This window comes from Callorhinchus milii, unplaced genomic scaffold, assembly GCF_018977255.1.
Source record: "Callorhinchus milii isolate IMCB2004 unplaced genomic scaffold, IMCB_Cmil_1.0 Scaffold9, whole genome shotgun sequence".
Classification (NCBI taxonomy): domain Eukaryota; kingdom Metazoa; phylum Chordata; class Chondrichthyes; order Chimaeriformes; family Callorhinchidae; genus Callorhinchus; species Callorhinchus milii.
Genome location: NW_024704750.1, coordinates 6,690,784 through 6,712,491, shown reverse-complemented (window position 1 = coordinate 6,712,491; position 21,708 = coordinate 6,690,784). Strand labels below are relative to the sequence as shown.

At 37.3% G+C, this 21,708-nt stretch overlaps 1 protein-coding gene across 2 annotated transcripts; it reads right to left on the bottom strand.

Annotated features, from left to right (window-relative positions):
- Positions 1 to 40: 40 nt before the first annotated feature.
- inf2 (inverted formin 2) lies at positions 41 to 20,577 on the bottom strand. Of its 2 annotated transcripts, XM_007888248.2 has the most exons (23): positions 20,109 to 20,290; positions 15,756 to 16,173; positions 15,418 to 15,533; positions 14,782 to 14,941; positions 13,685 to 13,718; positions 13,268 to 13,409; positions 12,566 to 12,707; positions 11,735 to 12,283; positions 11,315 to 11,451; positions 11,156 to 11,217; positions 10,192 to 10,294; positions 10,011 to 10,096; positions 9,085 to 9,185; positions 8,410 to 8,480; positions 7,771 to 7,878; positions 7,620 to 7,690; positions 7,258 to 7,378; positions 6,894 to 7,058; positions 6,356 to 6,458; positions 5,645 to 5,809; positions 2,717 to 3,592; positions 1,814 to 1,870; positions 41 to 736 (listed from the first exon to the last, which is right to left on the bottom strand). In XM_007888248.2, exons 2-22 carry the CDS (start codon positions 16,147 to 16,149, stop codon positions 1,815 to 1,817), a joined length of 3,762 nt encoding a protein of 1,253 aa, XP_007886439.2. In that variant the 5' UTR covers positions 16,150 to 16,173; positions 20,109 to 20,290; the 3' UTR covers positions 41 to 736; position 1,814. The 2 variants fall into 2 exon arrangements, with proteins under 2 accessions (XP_007886439.2, XP_042194250.1); XM_042338316.1 differs by lacking the exons at positions 41 to 736; positions 1,814 to 1,870; positions 2,717 to 3,592; ... (6 more) ...; positions 8,410 to 8,480; positions 20,109 to 20,290 and adding an exon at positions 20,539 to 20,577 and having other exon boundaries at positions 8,991 to 9,185.
- Positions 20,578 to 21,708: the final 1,131 nt, after the last annotated feature.

Here is a 21,708-nt window from a genome sequence, read left to right as displayed (position 1 = left end):
TTTCTAAGAGGAATTGTATAATAATCTACTGAAATTGTTGTTGGCATTCAGGCAGTTTAATCAAAAATATATATATTTCCAAAATGAACTTAGAAGTTAGAAGCAGTGGAATATTTTGGAATATCAGTTTTCTTCAAATTAGACTATGTTTATTTTTACAGGAGAGAAGTATGCATAATTTTGCCATATATAGTATAAAGTTAAATATGATGCACACTTAAAGGTACATTGTACTTTATTAACATGTATTGGAAAATGTTGCATTACGATATGAGCACACTATCCCTATGAAATAATACTGATTTAAAATACTTTAACTTTAAACACAGGTTTTGTTAGTGGTAGAGTATTCAGCATATACAAGTTACTTATCAAAAAGGCAAGAATCTACAGCACTATGAAATATTGAAAATATTTCCATTATGATCAAATCAGAATTGAAAGTTAACGATGCCTAGTTTAGATGAGAGAATCATGAACCCCACAGTTTTACACATGGGTTCAGGAAACCATGATACACTGTAAGTTACAATGATAGTATTGCCTCACATCTTTCAAGAGTCTTCATGTTACTTTGAAAACATTTGTAGTGTAGGCTATCATTACCACGCACAAAGTTTCCATTCTTTTGAAAAAAAACATAGAGTAGTTTTAATTATTTCCAATAGGTCACTGATGTAGATATTGCAGTCAGCCCACTGATCTGACTTGTTATTCTTGCATTTTCCTCCTTGCTCTGAAACAAATACCAAACAAAATTAAAGATGTTTTGCAGACAGTGTGAAGCCACGCCTAAAGTGACTTTTTTACATTTGTTTTTTCTTTGCATTTCAGGTGAAAATATCGGTGCATCTAAACACTGAATGGTGGTAGAAGGAGAATTAGATAACAGTGTAAGGATCATTGTCCAAAGTAGCAGATATTGCATTTATTTTCTAAGGTGAACCAAATGCGTTTAAATGCGTTGATGGTTTAAAATATAAAGGTTCATTTCGTAGATCAGGCAAAGGTCTAAAAGAACATTAGTTATGGTTAACTTGCCCACCTTCCTCAACAGGTTTTGTCACTGTCGATTGCTGGGAATATAAAGATAAGTCTTTGGTCTGTGTTACACAGATCACTATTTTTGAATGAGTTGTTTATTAAAATGGGATATTTGGTATTTTTCTTCTTTTTTCCAGTTTTCTCCCTTGTTACTGGGAGGTTTCGGTATCTTGGCTGAGTGGTTGTTTGACTGGGCGGGGGAAACTGCACAGCTCAACTCGATCACTCCAGTTGTACAACTCGCCAAGAGTAAAGAGCCACTATCTGGAGGTCCGGGTTCAGGAGTGATAACTCAGGCTGATTTTTCTCTACCCTGAGGTCTAATAAGAGTATTGTGACCTTCGGTCTGATGGACAGGAGTTAATTTAACACAAAACAAGTAATGAGCCCTGGAACCTTCCTGATTAGGAAAGCTCACGACAACACACCATGTGACAGACTTACCCACACTTTAGAGCAGCTAATATTTTGTGATGTTCATTTGTAATATGTAAAAGTGAAGAATTAGGATGCCGAAGGCTACCTTGATACTTTTGTATCTGCGGTAGAGATTAAATGTTGTGGTCTTGCAATGCTTGGGTAAAGTTTAAAAACAAACAAAAAAATGAATCTATTCTCAGAAATGAAAAGGTTAGTACTGGGGTTCACTTCACTAAAACCAACACAGCAGCTGGATTTCTGTCCTGTGTAATGAAGTAGGAAAGTGGGGATGGTGAGACTGAAAGCAACAATTCAAAGTAATCTAAGACAGCCCATCCAGTATACATACCTCACTGCAACATGCAATGTCTGTTTGCTTTATGGCTTGAATCCCCCATTTGGCCATCTGTGTGGAAATGAAAGTGACTGTCCATAAATTCATAAGTATTTTAAACTATATGTTGTTCAGAATTAAAAAAAAGGATTCTCTCCCCACCCTTATCTCTGAGAAATGTGAATGAAGACTTGATGGTCATCTTTTGTAAATTAGTGAATTGTTTCACTTATATTTTTTTTAAAAAGTAGCCCCGTGGAACAGTGAGTGGTGAGTGCCAATGCTTCACACCCTGGAATTGTAGGACAGAAACTCATATGGATTCACGGTCACAGATGGCAATTGAGAGGAACCATAGTTGTGGTTGTTGCTAAACCACTATTGTAGAGACCCTTTATATAGTAAATATAATTCCCCATTTCACGTATTCCTTTCCTCTAGCTGTTCTCTGTGTCTGTACTTTGGCTCACCTAGTTACCATCGTCAATAGCTGGTGCTAGAATTCAACGTTGCCATCTCCCAACTAAGAGAAAGCAAGAGAACGTTGTTGTCAAGAAGATGGTTAGCCCAGTCTCCAAAGACTGAGTGACAAAACTTGATTAATAATAATCATAATTGCCATTGACATAGTGCCATATCATGTCGTTGAAACAAAGTGGCTTAAGAATGTGATATCCACTATAGTCAATATTGTCTTATAAGGAGACCTGACATTGCCCTGTGGTTTAATTAACTCTGGGTAGATTAGCTCTGGCTTTGTAGCACAGCAGACGCAGGTCCAGGTTGGGCGAGACCCTAATGAAAGAATGGGAGTCAATCCCTTCAAACTTCCTGCTTCATTCAGAACTTTGTTGATTAAATAGCATTTTCCTGGTGCATAACTAGTAGCAGTGCATCAAATGATCTGAAAAATATTACCTGGAGTTTCCTGTTTTTTCTTTTTATATTTTTTTGAGCGTTTGTGGAAAGAGTTGTGTGAATTTTTACGTGAAGATTTACTCGAATGATCTGTGAAACTTCTGTCTGATGAATTATGGGTTAACTGATCGACCTCGGTGATGTTTGCATCATGACCAGTTTCAGTTTTCTGTCCTTCCTCATTTATTTCTTTATGTGAGTCTCTGTGAGAAGAGTTTTGTGAAATGGTACGTGAAGCAGATTGACTAAAACTGTCGGTAACATCTCTGTCTGAACGATCACGGCTGAACTGATCGAGATCTGAGTTAACATTTATGGCAGGGATGATGTGGTCCGCTTGTATATCTTTCAGTGCTACTGTTTCAGTAATTACATTTGGCTTTGATTCAGGCTTTGTATGTGAATTGTCATCATCCTGCTGCTGCTTGTCTTCATCTTTATTGGTGCCATTCATCCCATTATTTGTTTCCAGTACATCTCCCTCTATGGTACTAACACGATTCACGTTTTCATCCCCTTTGCAACCAGCATCAGTTATTTTGTCTTGAACAGGTTCACGTTCCACACATTCATGTTCTTCCCCAGTAGAAAATGCTGCAGAGTTAAGGTTTTGGTGTTCCTTATTTACTTTGCCATTTATCAGTTCAGGATCTTTGATGATTGTATTCTTATCCCCCAGAGCATCTTCAGAGGCACTTGCTACAGCAGAAAATGCTGTTTCCGACAGAGGGGGTAGTGTAATATTCTGATCTGAAGCAGGTGGTGACTGAGTGTCTGCTTTCACTCTGGGCTCAGAATGATCTGTGCTTTGTGAGATATTTGTACATTGAGGATCCACAGCCTTTATGTTTTCTTCCAAGGAAGGGCCACTTTGGTCTGCAAACATGCACACAGAAAGACTACATATATCAAACAAGCTTACATTGCCACTATACATACAGTATCATCTGAAAGCTTGCATTGGTGCTGGCAAAAAGTTGCGTGCACAGAAAAGTGTGAAGCTATTAAAAAAATTACCACCCACAAAGACAGCACAGAGTTAATTGGGCACTCTAGACCTTAAAAAGATAACTCGCAGCAACTTGTTGATGTTTTTTTTTATTTGATAGGAAACCATGCAATAGCACAAGGGATAGAGTGTTAAGAGTGAGAGCTGAGTACACACCAGACTGCTGGGAAAGTTAACATTGATGCAGTTCTAGCTCTAAAGATTTATCTAAAACAGATTTAATTAAATAACACATTCCTAGTATTTATAAATAGGTCAGGTTACATTGAGAGCAACAACAAAAATAGTTAAAATTTCAGCTGAAACCATTCAGCTGGAATATAAAAATTAAGTAAAATTGAGGTGATGTGCCAGCAACTTGTCAGAAATCACTCAAATGAGTTACCAGAGATCTTTCTAACATCCCAGGCAAGCACGAGCAGAAGTGTGGCCACACTTGGCGGAGGTTAAGTGGTTGCATGTAGAAATTGCACCAAGATGGAAGCTGAACCAAACTGGTTCAGAATAAATAAGTAGATGGGCTCCCAAAAGATTCAGTTTTGTACCACATTTACAGAGCTTTCTTATGTGCAGTCAATGCCACAGCTTTCTTCTTAACCAGTTTGTGGGCTCCTGTAGTACCCATTATCTTAACTATCTATCACTTTTCTTTTAGGAATTTTGCATGTTTCCCCCCACCCCCCTCTATAATTGCAGTTTTGGGTAAATTGATTGCACAATCATGGCAATTCAAATACAAACAAATTCAAAAATAGGTTCCCCCCGTATACTAAATGTTAGTTTTAATTTTAAATAGAAGCATACATCAATGCCTGAATCATTACATATGCTGACGATTGAAGTCCTTCATTCTTGATGGCTTTGCAGAAAAAATATTTCTATTGTTTATTACTTTTTTCCTATTTAAATAGAACAACTGAGTAAGTGCACTTTTTATTGTGGGCTGCAAGTGGGAAGGAAGGGCAGGAAGGGAGAAATGAAAGAAACTCCAAACACTCAAGTCATTCTCTTTACAACAGTACAACACAAATCATATCGGATGAATATTATACTTTGTATTAGCCAACAATTAACTCTTGCATTTCAAGTGAGTTACAAATAACATTTCAGATTACCCTCAGAGCTCCCTCCATAATGCCCAAATATTGTACACGTGCACATGAACAATATTTCATCAAGTGATTTGTATATAAAATTTGTCAGTTTCCATTAGACTGTGAGTGCATCATACGTAAGGCAAATGTTAACCATAATCAATGTCCACGCACACACCATCCACAAGTGACTGGATGGCAATCAGGAGCAGGAAACCCTGACTGATTTTCTCCACACTAACCCAATGGCTTTGAAGCCAATTGTAGAACTCCATTTGGTAACATGGATCAGGGAAACCTGCCTAGTGCTAGGCTGGATGTTGCCTTTGGGCTATTGGGAGGAAACATTCATCTTAATTCTGCAGGTGATTTTATGGAACTAATCAGTTTTGGAGTTGACATTTTTGTAACTGTTAATAACTGTTGGAATTATGCAGGTAGATTTATGGAGGGCAGTCACAGCTAACCCATCAAACGTGCACCAAAATTTGCAGAGCTTGTTGTAACACCCAGGCTGTTCAAAGTTCCTGAGAAATACACTGGCAGAGGATAGCTGTTGCGGAAACACCATTTTAAGTGAGCTCATGATGTAGCTCGTCTTCTAGAGTAATCTATAGTTCCTCTCCAATATACAGTACAATAGTTATACCAATACACAAAATTCCTGTACATTGGCACTTTCACGAGTCATTCAGGTTGCAGCAGTTTGTATGAAAATTCTTAGCAAATTGCCAGTGTTAAAATCAAAGGTGTTGGATTTTGCTTGCGATTAGTAGAAAAGCCAGGAACGAAGCCTACAATTTGAAGCCAGTTATGTATTCTTACCCAGTGATACTTTGTCCCTACATTCTTCAGTAACAGAACTTTTTGGAGTTGACAGTGATTCACACCTGCTCTTAGAGGTCTTCTTCAATTGAAAACCTTTTCTTATATCTGACAGAAGAACATCGATAATACATTCCTCCTCTTGTTTCACTAACGATTTACGAACTGCAAAATAAAGTCACAGATTGTAAAGTTTACCCTGAAGATTTTTTAAAAAAAACATCATGAATTTCACTTGAGTTATAAATTAGTTCTCAAAACCAAAATTGTATGAACAAATCAAATTGAAATTAAAATACAGTAACAATACAGAGCATTAGGGTTTTGTACAATGAATACTTTTTTTCTTGTGCCTCTTCTACAGAATTGAAACAAATTAAGTTGGGCTAACACTGGAAATATATTTGTTACTCATAAAATCTTAATACTTCCTTACTAACTATTCATTTACTACCTAACTATATTCTGTCTAGAATACATTTTAATCTGCCTTTATGCCTGGTGCCTAACTACAGAATTCAGTTAGCAACAAAATGATTAACTGGACTATAATATTTACATTTAAAGCTCATAAGCAATCTTCCTTTATGTGAATTCCAGTGAAGGTGAAGCCAATACAATCCATTTAGAAAAGTAAGACAATGATTTGGAACAATTAATACAAAGTTTTAATTGGGTAATAAGGAATTGCTCAAAGTAATATATACTTACCAACTTGTCCGTTCTCTCCTTTTTGTCTTTTAGCCTCTTCTTCTCGAATTTTTTGTTTCCTCTTCTCTGCTTTTGCAAGTTGTTCTTTTCTAATTTTATTTTCCTGTAACCAAAGTAGAATGGAATATCAAGTTTATTCGTTACATTCACCAGTACAACATGGATAAGAATGCATATTAATATTGATAGGCATAAAGAGAGATTAAAATATATTCTAGAGAGAACTTTAAAAGTTGAACTTTAATAAAAAAAATCTTTTGCTAAAGGGAGCTTCCTATCAACTGTGCACTGAATACTCTTTTCTTGTGCCTCTTATGCAGAATTGAAACAAATTAAACTAACACTGGAAATATATTTGTTACTCATAAAATCTTAATACTTCCTTACTAACTATTCATTTACGACCTAACTATAGATTGAAACACAACATTTTGTAATTATGTGGTTTAAAATTAAGTGCTTCTTTTGAGTATTACAAATAAAATCCCATATACATTCAAAATCAAAAGATTATTACATCAAAGCTATAAACTATTACCTTTATTGCTTTTAGGAAAAGATCTCTGAAGATTTTGATAGTTCCAAATAGCTCTTCAAGTGAGAGATGACTGACATGATCACAGAAGTATTCAGCTAGTTTCTTTCTCTCACATTCAATATCTTCCAGAATTTGCTTTAGTTTCTTTGTCGCAACTAGACTTTCCTGCAAATACAAGTTCAAAAGGTGTTTTCATAAATGGGCACTGCTGTGCGCAATTGGCTGCCGCGTTTCGCCCACAAAGTACAGTCAATCCACTTTACAGTATATTTTGTGAAGCGCTTGGAGATGTCTCAATGACGTGATAAGGCGCTATATCAAATGCAAGAATTATTATGTTTTAACAAAATTTTCCCCCCCTTACCTCAATGGGTTTTTCAAATTGTGATTTCACATCATCTGCAGATGATGCAACCTTACTATGTGCAGCTTTTAATTGTTCCAAAAGGTTGATAGTATCAGACTGGATTGAGTCGATGCTAAAGCTGTCGGTAAACACAATATTCAAAGTCAGTAAAATAGTTTGGAGCATTTCTAGAAGACAACATTGAAAGCTAAAGCATAGAATTCCCACCCCACAAAATACATGCACAATTCTAATCTTGCCATTAGACACTTTAATTTTTTTCAATCAAAATTGATATAAATGGACTGCAGCATTTGCACACATTTAAAAAAATATGTATACTTAAAGATCGATCGAAGAAATGCAAGTGGTTATCCTACCCGGCTGCTTTTGAAATGGATTCCAGATCATCAGGAAGATTCAGAAGATCTGGATGAAACTTTTCAGCTTCCTTTAAAACAAAAAATAAACACTTAGAGCAGAGCAGGTCCATTTTAAATATTTTATTTCACAAATGGTGAAAGGTATTACCTCTGCGATGTGGTGGAGCAAAGTAACCCGGCTTTGGTTTGCTTTGGTCTCAGTGAGCTTAAGCAGAGTGTTTATCTTGAAGCCATCTGCATTTCCTGTATGACTGCCCTGATGAAAAAAATTAAGTGCATGTGTTTTCAAAGTGCATCTGTTCAGTCAGCCAAACTTCTTTCGTTTTCATATTAAAAACAATTACACATTTTGCTTACATATAGTCAATACAATGCTTTATACGGGTTTATCATAAATCAATTAATGTACTTACTTGTGCAAGATATCTTTTAATAATTAATTTTCCAGCTTTATTAAAATAAAGTGTAAATAATAACTGTAGAATACCATATTGAGCAGCATAGAGCAATAATGTACAAATGCTTCAATGTACGTTTTCAATCAGTAATTTTGTTTGTCAATATTAAAAAGCTTTCTTCAAAGAAACTCGTTACTTTGAACCAACACTCAAAATACTGCAGATGCTAGAAATCTGAAACACAAACGGTTCCCAGTTACTTTGTACCAGGTTTCTCTGCCCCCCCACCCACCCTTATTTTTTTTTCTCTGCCCTCCCCCCCTTATTCTTCCTCTTCTATATAACTCCCTCTCACCTTAAGATTTTCATTTCCTTTGAAATGTACTTACATAGTTGAGGAAATTTCCCACTTTAAGAATTAGTTGACAGAATCGAGGTAGCCTTGTGGTGGATAGCAGATCTATATATAAAAAAACCCAACAATCTTCAAGATGCCTTGATCATTCGCCCCACATCTTGTGGGATCTTGCCTACAAAAAAAGTCATACTTGACAGCAATTACTATGAATGTCTTTGAGAAATGAAGCGAGAGACCTGGGTTCGATTCCCAGCAGGGTGAAACCTTGGGCAAGTTTATTTCCTTTTCAAGTAAGGAAATTAATCCCTCAAGAAAATAAAACAATAGTAAATTGGTCACTTCAAACCATGACTGTTTGTGGTACGCTGCTGTGCGCAATTGGCTGCCTCATTTCGCCCGCAAATATACAGTCAATTCACTTTGCAGTCTATTCTGTGAAGCGTTTTGAGATGTCTAGAAGACGGGAAAAGCGCTATATCAAATGCAAGGATTATTATTATAATGCCCAATAAAATGTGACAGCAAATATTTTTTATGCTGCTCTGTAGTCCAACATTGGCTTATTAATTTGTGATTACCAGCACAAGCATTTGCATCTCAGATGTTATACTGTAATAGGGTAGTTATTTATTTAGACGATTGTTGCCCTGACGTGTAAGTTTGTTCGATTGTGCCATTATTTGACATTGAAATCATTTGTACTTGCCTTCACAAGCAGTTTGAATCAGTTCTGCTTTTGGATGAAGCATATTCATGGAAACAGCCGTCTCTTCACACAATTGCATGCAATTGATCCTGAGTTGATAGCTGCAATGGGGCAAGGGAAATAAATATATTGGATTTGAAGTGCAATACTAGAGACACAGTACAATATCAACAAGCCTCAAGATTTGATGGAATTCAGAGATTTTAATTGGCCTTAATATTTTGGGAACTTTAAATGAACAGTAGAAGAAGCATCTATTTGTATTTATAATTTTCCATTAGCTTCCAATGAATGTAGGGCACAGAAATGGGCCACTCAGCCCAACTAGTGCATACCGGTAAGCTTACATTACACCAGAAACAACTGGCAGGTAAAATAGTATTAAAATTAATCAACAGCTTGTTTTACCTCAATTAATATTGATGAAAATGGTGAACATTAAAATAAGTGTGATTTGAGAAGTGGAACAAAGCAGATTTTAAAGGAAGCCTACAAGGTTAATGCTTCTAATATGATTACACTTGCTCATTACTTATCGATTCCTTTATAATCTTTGCTCTTTCTGATTCAGTATTCTTCCCTGGTCTCTTCTTGCTAACATACACGTGATGATTATTGCACAATATTATCAAATTGTTTAGTAGCTCCCTCCTGAATCCACCCCCCAGTTCAGGTACAAACCCTTGACTGTCCAGCACCTTGGGATGTCCTTGCAATGTGAAAGGCTCTGGATAAATGCAATTTGCTGTTGCACCATATATTTAGAAAACAGTGAAGCTTCTGAAATCTATGCAATGGAAAGCAATCCTACGCTACAATAACTTTTGCAGATCAATAAAGTGGACTCAAGTATAAATGATGTAAAAACAACATACACATCTGAAATCTATGCAAGGGAAAGCAATATTGATATCTGGAATACGCACCTGGGAACATTAAGAAGGAGAAAGTAGAAGTAATCTGCACTTGCTAATTTTTCGTTTCCTCCTTTGTAAGACTTTATATTTTCTATCTGCACATAGAAGTAAGCAAAAAGAAAAGTTATAACCTGATAATATTGACACGAAAATAGCAAATATGTTCTTAATCATCATCTTGTTGACTTACTTCATGATTGTCTGGCAGTAGTTTGTTGAGTTGCTTCAAGATCTCGACATCAAACTTAGATCGGTCTCCTCTTCTGATCATGTCAGCTATTTCTTCATTAGAACTAGTGATGAATACGGTGTAATGTTGCCTCCGTTAGTTTATTTTCAATATTAAAAACTCTTAAGGTCTTATAGTATCAATATGTAGGTTAAGTCTATGGAAAAAACATCTACAAAAATAAATCAAGCCCTGTGTGTAGGCATTTACAACTGCTAAGATATCACAGGCAATATTTGAGTCCTGCTCATTGTCAAACTCAATTTACAATCAGCCCACTAATAACTGGACTAATGGGGGGGTGGGGGGGGAATCCAGTCCACACAGCTGGGTTTCCCACCTAAGTGTTAATCCCATCTAACGCTGGAAATAAAGTTAAAGAAATCCACTCTAACATTTCAAATGAATAAAAATGAATTTTAAATAAATGTCAAAAACAAATATACTGTACGCTTCCGTGCTCCCCACTGATACGATGCAGCTGTGTCGATGCCCTCAGCAAAACCAACCAATGTCAAGCTGTGGGCATCACGTGGGCTGCCTGGCACAGGGCAGTGTGGGTGCTCATGAGGAGAGTTGCGCTGGCAGGAGTTTGAAACTGTCTGCATACAAGGATTTGTTTTTGGCTCGTGCAATTTATTTATTTACGGACCCGGGCTGACTAAGTCCAAATTGTGGATACCTGACTGTGGTTAGCCAGGGGTTGAATGTACGGGGTGACCAAAAAGTCGTGATAACATTACGATGTCTAGTAAGTCTTAAAGAAGTGATGAAGTTTGAAGAAAAAATAATAGGAGAGTTATCACGACTTTTTGGTCACGCAGTACATGGTAGATTCATTGGAAAGTTGTGGTCATTTCTCCACGACAATGCAGTATAAGTGCTGTGTATGGAAACCGGGAGTGGTAGATATTTTTCAACTCACCATCTGAATTGCTTTAAAAAGATGTTCAAATTGAGGCTTTTCCGGGACTCCAAGAACGTAATCTTTGGGGTGGAGGGAAGCAAAGAGGACATAAATAAGTTACGTAGAGATTTTTTTATGCATCAAAATGATAAGTTAGTTTGCTTCATTTTTACTTGCCTCTTTTTCTTCTTTTTTTACCGTTTGTTCCTTGGGTTTGGGTTTGGATACCGGAAAGCAGAAGAGCTCCTCAATCCTGGCGTAATCAGGATCGAGCGGTCCTTCAGCTTCAAAGGCAGACCATAAAGAATTCTTTTCTGAAACAGTAAAGGATGTGGTGTTAAACACAAGTAGAACCTCAGGACACTGCAGTGCTTCGCTGACTTTGATAAAGTTTTAAATACAGAACCCTTTTTCATTCAAATATCTAACTTTTAAAGGCTTAACAATAATACTAATCCTTGCATTTGATAGAGTGCTTTTTCACGTCATTGAGACATCTTAAAGCACTTCAGAGAGTATACCGGAAAGTGAACTGACTCTATATTTTGTGGGTGAAACGTAAATCAAAAGATTATTTCACAGCCATCTCTCACTCACCCAAAACCGCTTTTGAGGAGAGTTTCTGCCAGTTCAGCTTTTTCATCCTTTGCGTTGGTCGCTGAACATGTCTGGTGGGCGTTAGGTAGGAACAGTGTAGACTGTTGGCTTGGTGAGCAACCAGAAGTCCGGGTGGAGGTGGTGGGGGTGGAATTCCACCTGGAAGTGGCGGTGGGGGAGGGGGAGGTGGAGGGGCACCAGGAGCTCCAGGGAGGGGAGGAGGAGGAGGAGGAGGAGGAACACCTACAGCTCCAGGTAGAGGAGGTGGAGGAGGAGGTGGTGGTGGTGGTGGTGGTGGAGGAGGAGGAGGAGCAGGAGGTGGTATCAGAGATTCTGGAAGTGGGGGCGCTGGAGGAGGAGAGATCAGTGATGGAGTAGACTTGAGGCTTTCTTCACTTGAACTTATGGACCCAGGCACAGATGCTTCTGTTTGTACCCCTCTGTCAACGGCCTTCGATTTAGAATTATCCTTTGCCAGCTGGTCATTTCCATGTTTCTTAACCAGCACAAGTCTTTCCAGGACTGAGTGAACATCTCGTTCTTGGGCTGCTGCAAGGACAATAATTCAGGAGATTAACACACAATTTTGACTTCCATTAATGTTCGCAAAATGGTTTAGAAGCATTAATTAAAAAAATACAGATTTTCTTTTAGTGCACGTGCTTAAATAGTGAAAAACGAGTCTTTCGTTCCGCTCTCTTAAACACCACGCAACAACAACATGAATTTATATATCGCCCTTCACACGGATAGCTCCCGTAGCGCTTCACACACGTACAGAGTTTGAAAAGTTTAAATGTTCTAATATGCAATGGAAAGATATTGCCATACCATCATCGGCAATAAGAATGGCTCTGTTCACCAAGAGCTCCAGTGCTTCCCACACCAGGTGGTTGCCAATTCGAGATGGTTCAAGGTGCAGGAGCCCCTGCAGAATGGACAGTAGCTGAGCAGAGCTTGGTAAACTACTCACCTGGAATGAAAGTTAAAAGAATGGTTAAATACCACATATGCCTCCAGAACTTTTGGAAGGAGATCCTAAATCTATTTGGCCTACTGCCAGTAGAACAAGCTATAGCGTGCTCCACCTCAGATCGTCTCAATGCAAGCTTTTATCTATGAAAAGGTGCACCCTTTAGCTATGGTAATAATAAAGACTTCAACCCACCCCAAGAGGTGTGGACAAAAACCTAGATGTTTGGCAATTCGAGAAAGGAACACGTGGATAACATTGAAAGAGAGTTAAAACACTAGCGTGTTATTAACTTTCTTTCAGCATGGGTTATCAGACATTCTAAGTTAAACAAGAAATTGCTAAATTTCAAAATACAATACAACATTACATATGTATAGCTTCCTTCACCTCAGGAGGACGTCCCAAGGCGCTGGACAGACAGGGATTTGGTATCAAATAAAATGATGCTCTCATTACCTCTGATCATACCATTACTAGAATCTCCCAGCTAATGTTGCTGCAAAGGGACACTTTGCATTTAAAAAAAACAAAAAGGATTCTATAAGTGAAATACTTACTTTATTAAATAGCGCTGAAAATACTTCCTGGTGACTGTTCATATCAATACCATTGAAGATTCTCATCAGTTCTTCATCATCTTGTTCCTTGAAATCCTCAAAGGTTAAACATTGGATGAGAAGATCATCATCATTCTTCTCCCTTAAGGAAACCATATTATACCATTATAATAATAATAATAATAATAATCCTTGCATTTGCTCCACATCCTGATCTAGAACGACGAGCGTAATGTGAGAGTTAAATAAAATGTGTCCCCCTTAAAGAATTTTCACAAATAAGTGTGCAGAGTTAATGGCTTGTATTTAGGTTAAGTGGTTCATTAAATCGGTTTAAAATACACAGACACAGAAAGGAAGAAACTACAATTAACTATGAGGATATGATGCCAATTCACTACACAAATAATTCCATACCTTAATAATGGCAGCAAATCCAACAGGTGAAGGCCTACAAAATATAATGGTTTTGTAAAATTATTTGCAGGTAACAAATGTACTCTGAGCGCTATGCCATCTGTTATGCTTAAATCAGTTGGTTTAGGGGGTCATTGATTGCTCCACAATTCTTGTGTGGATCAATACTCAGATTTGAGCCAACATTATCATTACCAACTGAACAGTTTCGAACAGTAATGAACTGATGCAAAATTGCAAGTGCTCTTTTCTAAACCACAAGGGGGAAAAAAAATGCAGATTATACCAGTAATTTCATGTCTGTCTTTTACATTTTGAAGCTGCCCCGTGTCCAATGTTAAGAAGATTTTGTTGAAACTGTGCAGGAGTGTGTGCTGGGATAGACCAGCAGTGAAGGTGTACAGCTGTCCTTTATTTATTCAAATTTTTTTTAAGAAAAAAAGCTTAAAGTTACAACATCGAGAGTAAAACTCTCTATAATCAGATTATACATTTTTCTACTTTATTCCAATTTGACCCCCTTATTTGAGTTCTTTTTAAAAACATTAATTTGTCTTTCAGCATTTGTGAATTGCACCTATGTTGGGTTAGAATTGTTCCCTTTAAGAGGTGCGGTCCACATCAGAGTCAAGCCCCTGAATTGTTAAGAATGTAAAGTGGTTCTATTAGAACACTAACGGCCAAACCATTTGAAGTATAATTGTTTAAACCAGGATAGATGTGTGACTAATTTACAACATGTTTGTCTACACAGAAAGGTACGTTTTAAAATGACTATAAAAGGTGCTGCTGACTAAATGCATTACTTGTTGGTATCTTATTTATTACAAATTTAAGGCAACATATTGGAGCACTATGTGGGCAAAGGTTTAGAGTTTTATCATGCATGAGATTATGGAATATATGAGTTGACTTAGTAATTGTAATCAAGTGCTCTGGGACACTACCTTACGTAAAGGGTGCTTTGTAAATGCAATTTGTTATAAGATTGGTTTTGTATTCCTTCCCCCTTTCAAAATAAGGTGCTGAGTTTTAAACTGGTAGAACTTGTTCACGTTCAATCATGTAATACTGAAAATTGATCAATAACATTGTACCTATGAACTCATTTCTGAGTTGCACACGAGATCTTAAGTCTGCTGTCCCCAAGATGATGGCATTGATGACGCTCAACATTGTTACCATATAGGAAATGTTTTCTGTGGCCTGGAGTTCATTCATGATAACACTAAATCGATATTGCTGACTCTTCACAGTCTGACGAGAGAAAAGAGGAAAATTGAACGATTTGTGAAAATATTTCCTTTCATTTTCTAATTCCTTTCATTTCGAGATACTTTGCATATTTTGTCTCGTCTCAATCACTGCAGCAGGTTATAGCCCCCTAGTGAATGTTGGATGGCTATTTTGTTTCTGAAAATGTAAAAAAGTAATAACTCAGACCCCTGTAGGTGTGCTTTAGAGCTATCCTTACTCAAATTATGTCAAATTTAATAGTATATGTTAGTAAATTATGACATGTGACTGCGAGGATAGTGGATAGGCGAACTGGATGGACCAGGTTTTTGTGTAGCAATTCTTATGTATATGATTGGGAATATTATCTGTTAATCATGTAAGAATGGTTTAGTTACACTAGATCTGGGTAGAAAATACGTAGCAGCAGTGTGAGTGGAGAGTCTGACTCTGCATGTGAACACATGCAAAAGTTATTTCACGGCATAAAGACTTACCTTGTAATGTTCTAATGCATCCAAAGATAGACCGTGGCCTTCCAGTGAATATATAGAGAGTGCGGCGAGCAGCTCAAACACTTGTTTCTTTACTGTGATATTTGATGTATCCAAAGCTGCAAATCAGAAATAAGGATAAAATAAATTCAAATCAATTTGATCTCTTCAGTGTAGTATATTTCTAGAGCAGCTTCAATTCTGTTCTATCATTCAATGAGATATTATGACTATATGGTAGTTATTTAAAAAGTTAAAATGGCTCGACACACTTGTTCTATTGTAAAACAGGCCATGAAGTAAGGGTAAAATTCATTTACAGGCTTTAAACATGTACATACCTTTAGATAGTTTCCGAACATAGCTTTTACTGTTCACAATGTAATCAATGCCTTTGGGAGAGTTCATCACAGCTCGTACACACTTAACACAAGTGAGCTGCAGAAGTGCATCTGCTATCTTTGCCACACCTCTTCCAGACAGCCTGTCCAAGGCTTCCAGCAATATATCAAGTCCACTAAGATCCAGAAACTGTACCATCCAATCATTATCACTATTTTCCAGTCGCTTCTTTAGGCCAGAGTAGTTTACAACAGTTGGAACTTGCAGGAGGCGAATACAGAGTTCAGGTTCAGCATTTTCTAAGTTGGCCTCTGTGTGGTCTATGTCGACGTGGGTAATTTTTTCCTTTAAGAGAGACCATTTATTGCATGTGCTTCCCTGTTTCTCATCCATTGTGCTCGCTACTTTTCTCCTCGCCTATAAAATGGAATAAAAAAGAATTAAGACTTTATTGCCATGATATATTTCTTTGTACAACTGTGAAAATTTTGCTCTTTTTATATTGAAGGCAGGTGCACATAAGATTGCACAATATTCCTTGATGTAGCCTTACAATTTATTATCTAAGGTTGAGAGCAAAAGGACGAGGCTATCTAACATCTAAGGTGGAATGAGGCTACATCACTCAGACATAGAAGCATTTTGATTCTAAGATCTAATCTAAGATCATAAAACTAGAAATTTCTGTTGTGAACAGGTTTGGTTTATGGTTGTTTATTGGAAATCATTATCTTGTGCCATTACAGCAGGCTTCAGTGAAATGTTCCTGTGCTGCATCAGCAGGACCAATGCCAGTCCAAATGACTCATTCAACCCAATTTTTATTAATTCCCATCACATAGAAGTGATGTAACACAAGCCACCATGGCTGGTTACATTTAAACAGTGAGCTCCATTTAGCTGTTGCAATCTGATGCAACCCTCCATATATAGTGAAGGCAATTTTTTTGAAGAAAGTCTTATTTTTAAAGTACAGCGAAACACAGCTTAGCAGAATATTGCCTTGCAATTTACAATTATTAGAACCTTATTAAATTATTGGTGCAGATTGGATTTTTGCTTTTTTGTTTAAACTGTGAGTCAAAGGTTAAAGTATCAAGTCACACCACCGTTAAATGCTCTGAGACACTACCTGCATGAAAGGTGCTATATAAATATATTTGTAATATAAATGTTGTTATTGTGCTCGATCCACAGCATTTAGTTTTATATAAAATGTGTATGCTACTACAGTATTTTGCATCTGTGCAATGGAGTAATTTCACCCTTTGTTTTTTCTGAGGCATATTTATTGAGGGTTTTGCATTCGCTGTGTGTTTTCTCTCCTGTGGCACCAGTGTAGAATGTATCATTTATCAGAAGTGGCTTGTGACTCTCTGGAGTATGTTTTTTTTCAGTCTGATCTCCACTCAGCTCAGTGCCTCTCTACAGAGTTTAGATGAATAGGTAACGTGGAGGCCTATAAGAGTACATTACATTAGAATATACAGCACTGAAACAGGCCATTCGGCCCAACTGGTCTATGCCGATGTTTATGCTCCACGTGAGCCTCCTCCTGTCCTTCCTCAGCTAAGCCTTCAAGCATAACCTTCTATTCCTTTCTCCCTCATGTACCTCTCTAGCTTCCCCTTAAATACATCTATGCTATTTTCCTCAACAACTCCTTGTGGTAGCATGTTCCACATTCCCACTACTCTCTGTGTGAAGAATTTTTTTCTAACTTCCCTATTTGATCTATTTGTGACTATTTTATATTGATGGCCCCTGGTTTTGGTCTCCCCTACAAGTGGAAACATCTTCCCTATGTCTACCCTATCAAAACCTAATTTTAAAGACTTCTTATCAGGTCACCCCTTACCCTCCTCTTTTCAGGAGAAGAGTCCAAGCTTGTTCAGCCTTTCCTGATAGGTATAACCTCTCAGTTCTGGGATCATTCTTGTGAATCTCCTTTGCACCCTCTCCAGTGCCTCTACGTCCCTTCTATAATGCGGGGACCAGAACTGCACACAGTATTCTAAGTGCGGTCTGACCGAGGTTCATTATGAGTTCGTTTGTTGTTATGAGTGAACCCAAGTTATTCCATTTTGATACTGGACTGGAGGACCAAAACAGAAATCTTTGCTATTCCACTGAGTGCTCTCTTTTAGTTTAGTTTAAAGATCGTCTTCATAATTCATTTTGCTGCAACACATATCTATTATGGACATGCTATCAAAGAAAATGTAAATGTACACGCAATAATTTTACGAACTTTATCAGCAGAAATCATAGATATTGAGCTCACTAATATCCCCAGTTAACTTAGGCAACTACATTATATGTTGTAAACTAATGGAAATAAGTTTGCTGAGCACTTTTCATAAAAAATGAGTGCCTTTTAAATCGTCCAGCATAATCAGGTTGCAAAAATTAGATTACTACATGCTGGCCAGTTATTTATCTAATAAAATAAACAACTTGCTGTTAAGTAGCATCTTGTCAGCTCTCCGAAACATATTCTTCTCATGAATTTGGGAATTGACACTGTTGGTGAGATGTATCTATATGGAAATAACCCCTAGCATAGTTTGCTATGGAGCATGAAAGCAAACTGGCCTTAGAAATTTGTATGGGTGAGGTTTGGAGGTCTCAAGGTTCCTGCGGATTATAAGGATTTATACCTCGTTGATTTGGACTACCTATATAGGAAAGGAATGTTGAAACTTCAAAGGTTCTAGACTATGACTAGGAGAATTAACAGCAACAAGATCAACTGCAGATAGAACTAAATAGAAACAAGCATGCAAGGCACCATGACGAAAACGTTCAGAATAATAAATGTAATGGATTCCATATGTGGACTGCTGCAAAGAAAAATGTAAAACTTAAGCCATAACTAATCTCAACTGGATAAACTGAATCCCTGGATGGAAAGAAAAGAGATAGGCTTAAGAATTAACTAGATATTTCCTCACAATGTTTTTGTTTAATAATTAGACCAAACCAAGAGATACTGGGAGGAGGGGGCTGGGGAAGGGGGAGATTCAGTAGTTTAACAACAGCAGTAATGTGCCCCACAGAGCCAAGGCTTGGCTTAAATTTGCTAATGACTCAGAAACATAAGTTGGAATTTATGAAAAGCTGCTGGAATAAATTTAATGCTGAAATGGAAAAGTTGATTGCAAAGGTCCAAGAACCAAAATGGACAGTAACCACAACAAAGACTCATGTTCTTGGAAGCAAACCTCGCTGAAAGAGAGACAACTAATTCCAGGAAGATGGATTGGATTGGTTCACACAACCACTTTACCAACGAAACAAGATAAAACAAAATGCAAACTTTATCTTCCTATGAATATGTTGGAGTTGCAAAGCTAAAGTTATCAGTATTCCCATAAGCTTAAAAAAACACTGTTGTTGAGCTGATGGATAAATACAAAGTATTTAGTTTGTTTTATGCATTATTTTCCTTCCAACGGTTGGATTCTCCTATAGCATGTACTTCTAGTTAAATAGGACCATCTTGATGGTATAATTGTACAAAAGCAGCCGGCATACAGTATGCACTCAATTCCTCTTCAGAACTGCTTTTTTTTAAACAAAAAAAAGATTGCATGCAGTCATTGCATACTGTGCACAATTATTGTTTGTGCTGAGGCAATTATTGTTTGGCTACACGAACTTGCACGTTCTACTCAGTAAAATCTAGTGATAACTTTTTAATAACTTGCATTTTCTGTTCTAAATAGTTTGGCTGATGGTTGTTATGAAAAACACAGGAACATGACAGAACAGAAATAAATGTTGGACAAAATTCAAATTGCTGAACAGACAAGGCTTTTATCTTGTGGCTGCACATGCATGCAAAGGAATGTAAGTGAATTACAGAACTGCTTATTCAGCGGTGATTCACTGCAACTGAAGAATTTACAGATCCCGGGGTGGGGTTTTCCTCTGTGCTGCTTGAAACTGCTACATCCTGTTAAATTATTATCTGTTGAGCCATTTGACAGAAAACATTCTTTTTCTTGAAGGCGCCTCTTAAATTCAGGCACTGACTCTTAAAACACTCCGAAACATTGCAACCCACTCGAATTGTTCCAACTGCATTCCACGCACTAAAGAAAATTAGGGCAAACTGTGAGGCTAAGCCTTCTGTACCCTGAACAGACACTGCATAGAAATAATGCAGAGGACAGGGAATCAATACAATGTTAGAAGCATTTCCGAGAATGACTTCAATGGTAATGTTCAAACTGTGTCAATAGAAATGGATATCAAAATCTGAATCGTATCACAATTGGACAGGCATTCGATTTTAACCGGTAAACTTTAGCACTGTAGTTAACTGTCAGTTAAGTTGAGTTACTTACTGTCTGGTTGTTGATGTGTGGTTAGCGCTTTCGGATCATTTCAAAACGGCTGCATAAAGTTTTAAACAGCTGGCTGCTGTTTTTCCAGTGTTAATCCAAAACACTCGATTCAGACCAGTGCAATGAATGTACCAATGTAACTCAGGAAAGTTCTGTACTGACTTGAATTGCTCTGTCCGCTCAGGGTGTGATCACTTGACTCCACCTCCACTTTGGTACATTCACAGCACTGGTCTGAAAGGGTGTTTTCCAGAATATAACATCTGCTGCCAGCTTTTCTCCTCAATTATCTGTGAAATCCAGACCTTGTTTCTGTTAATGCCAATTCCCCTTCCCTCAGCAATTTCATGATTCATTGCTGAGAGAAAGGGAAAAAAACAAAAAATCCAACTTTGCTTTTCATTTGTGCGGCATTTTCGTGTTGACTTACTGTGGCTTCTGGTAACTTGAGATTTGAGGAGACGAATGAATCATTGTTAAATAAGCTTGATGCCCCCATAAGGAAAGTTAAATTCTGCGAAACGTCTTGTGAATTTGCTTAAATATTCTTTATCAATGAGAGCGATGTTTCTGAAGACAAAATGAAATGTGTGGCAACCAATATTTCCATTGTGCGGTGTTTCAAGTCACCATTTAACCCAGTTAAAAAACACTGATGTATTGGAATGGTTATGGTTATTGCATAATAATGCTATAAACTTGACTTTTTCCCCCTCTCTCTCTGCTGCACTAATAGATCTCAACTGAACTGTGCAAGGACAACTAGAATGAAACACTGAACAGTGTGATCCTAATTGAAAACAGAACTGACAATAGTTGCTTTGTATGTAAGATCTCTGTGTTCAGTGTTGCTGCTTGGCATTTTAGAAAACCAAATAACTGTTTATTTGCAAAAAAAAATGTTGGGCAAATTGTTACACAGATGACATTATTCGCAAGAGAGAAGTAAGCATGTTCTGTAAATGATTATTTGAACTGCTAACAAAAACATAGCTATATTTGGCTTTAGGTACTTAAATACTTGTCTGCTGCAATTCTGGTAACCCTGCTTACGTGACCTGTGAAAGATCTTTTACTGGCAAGAGACGGAGATTGTAAGCTTCTCCAGCTTGCTCCTTTGCCATTCAGTTTTGGGTGCATTTTTCACTAACAGCCTTGAGCATAATCCGAAACAAATCTTTCCTCCTCCCCATGCATTTTTTCCACTTCACTGAGAGAAACAAGTAAGGAGTATGTTCTGCCCTGTGCGCTCCATGTAAGAAATTTGTTGAGTGCCACTGACTTCTGTATATTGCATTTCATAAATGTACCTGTGCCCATTTAATGAACAAATAATAACATTGTTATTAAAGATACAAAATTAGGCTTTTAAATTCCATTATAATTGGTCTTTTAGAAGCCCATGAAGACAAATTCACAGAGTTCACTGAATGGTTGGCTTAAAGTTGTGCCCAGAGCAATATCCATAACTAGGAGGAATTAGTGAGCATTTTTGAGTTACTACACTTGTTATTGCCTGTGTTATGAGATGTTTTGTCATTGTACAATAGATGCTATATCAAAAGATAGTTATTTTTTGAGTTAAATGTATTGGAACAAA

Bases quoted from the DNA above. Each gene is read 5' to 3' on its own strand.
- inf2 (XM_007888248.2), bottom strand. From the start codon at position 16,149: ATGGATGAGAAACAGGGAAGCACATGCAATAAATGGTCTCTCTTAAAG. The intron at 14,942-15,417 runs GTAAGTCTTTAT...TTCTCTCGTCAG, and splicing joins ATGCATTAGAACATTACAAG to ACTGTGAAGAGTCAGCAATA. The intron at 3,593-5,644 runs GTAAGAATACAT...GCATGTTTGCAG, and splicing joins TAGGGACAAAGTATCACTGG to ACCAAAGTGGCCCTTCCTTG.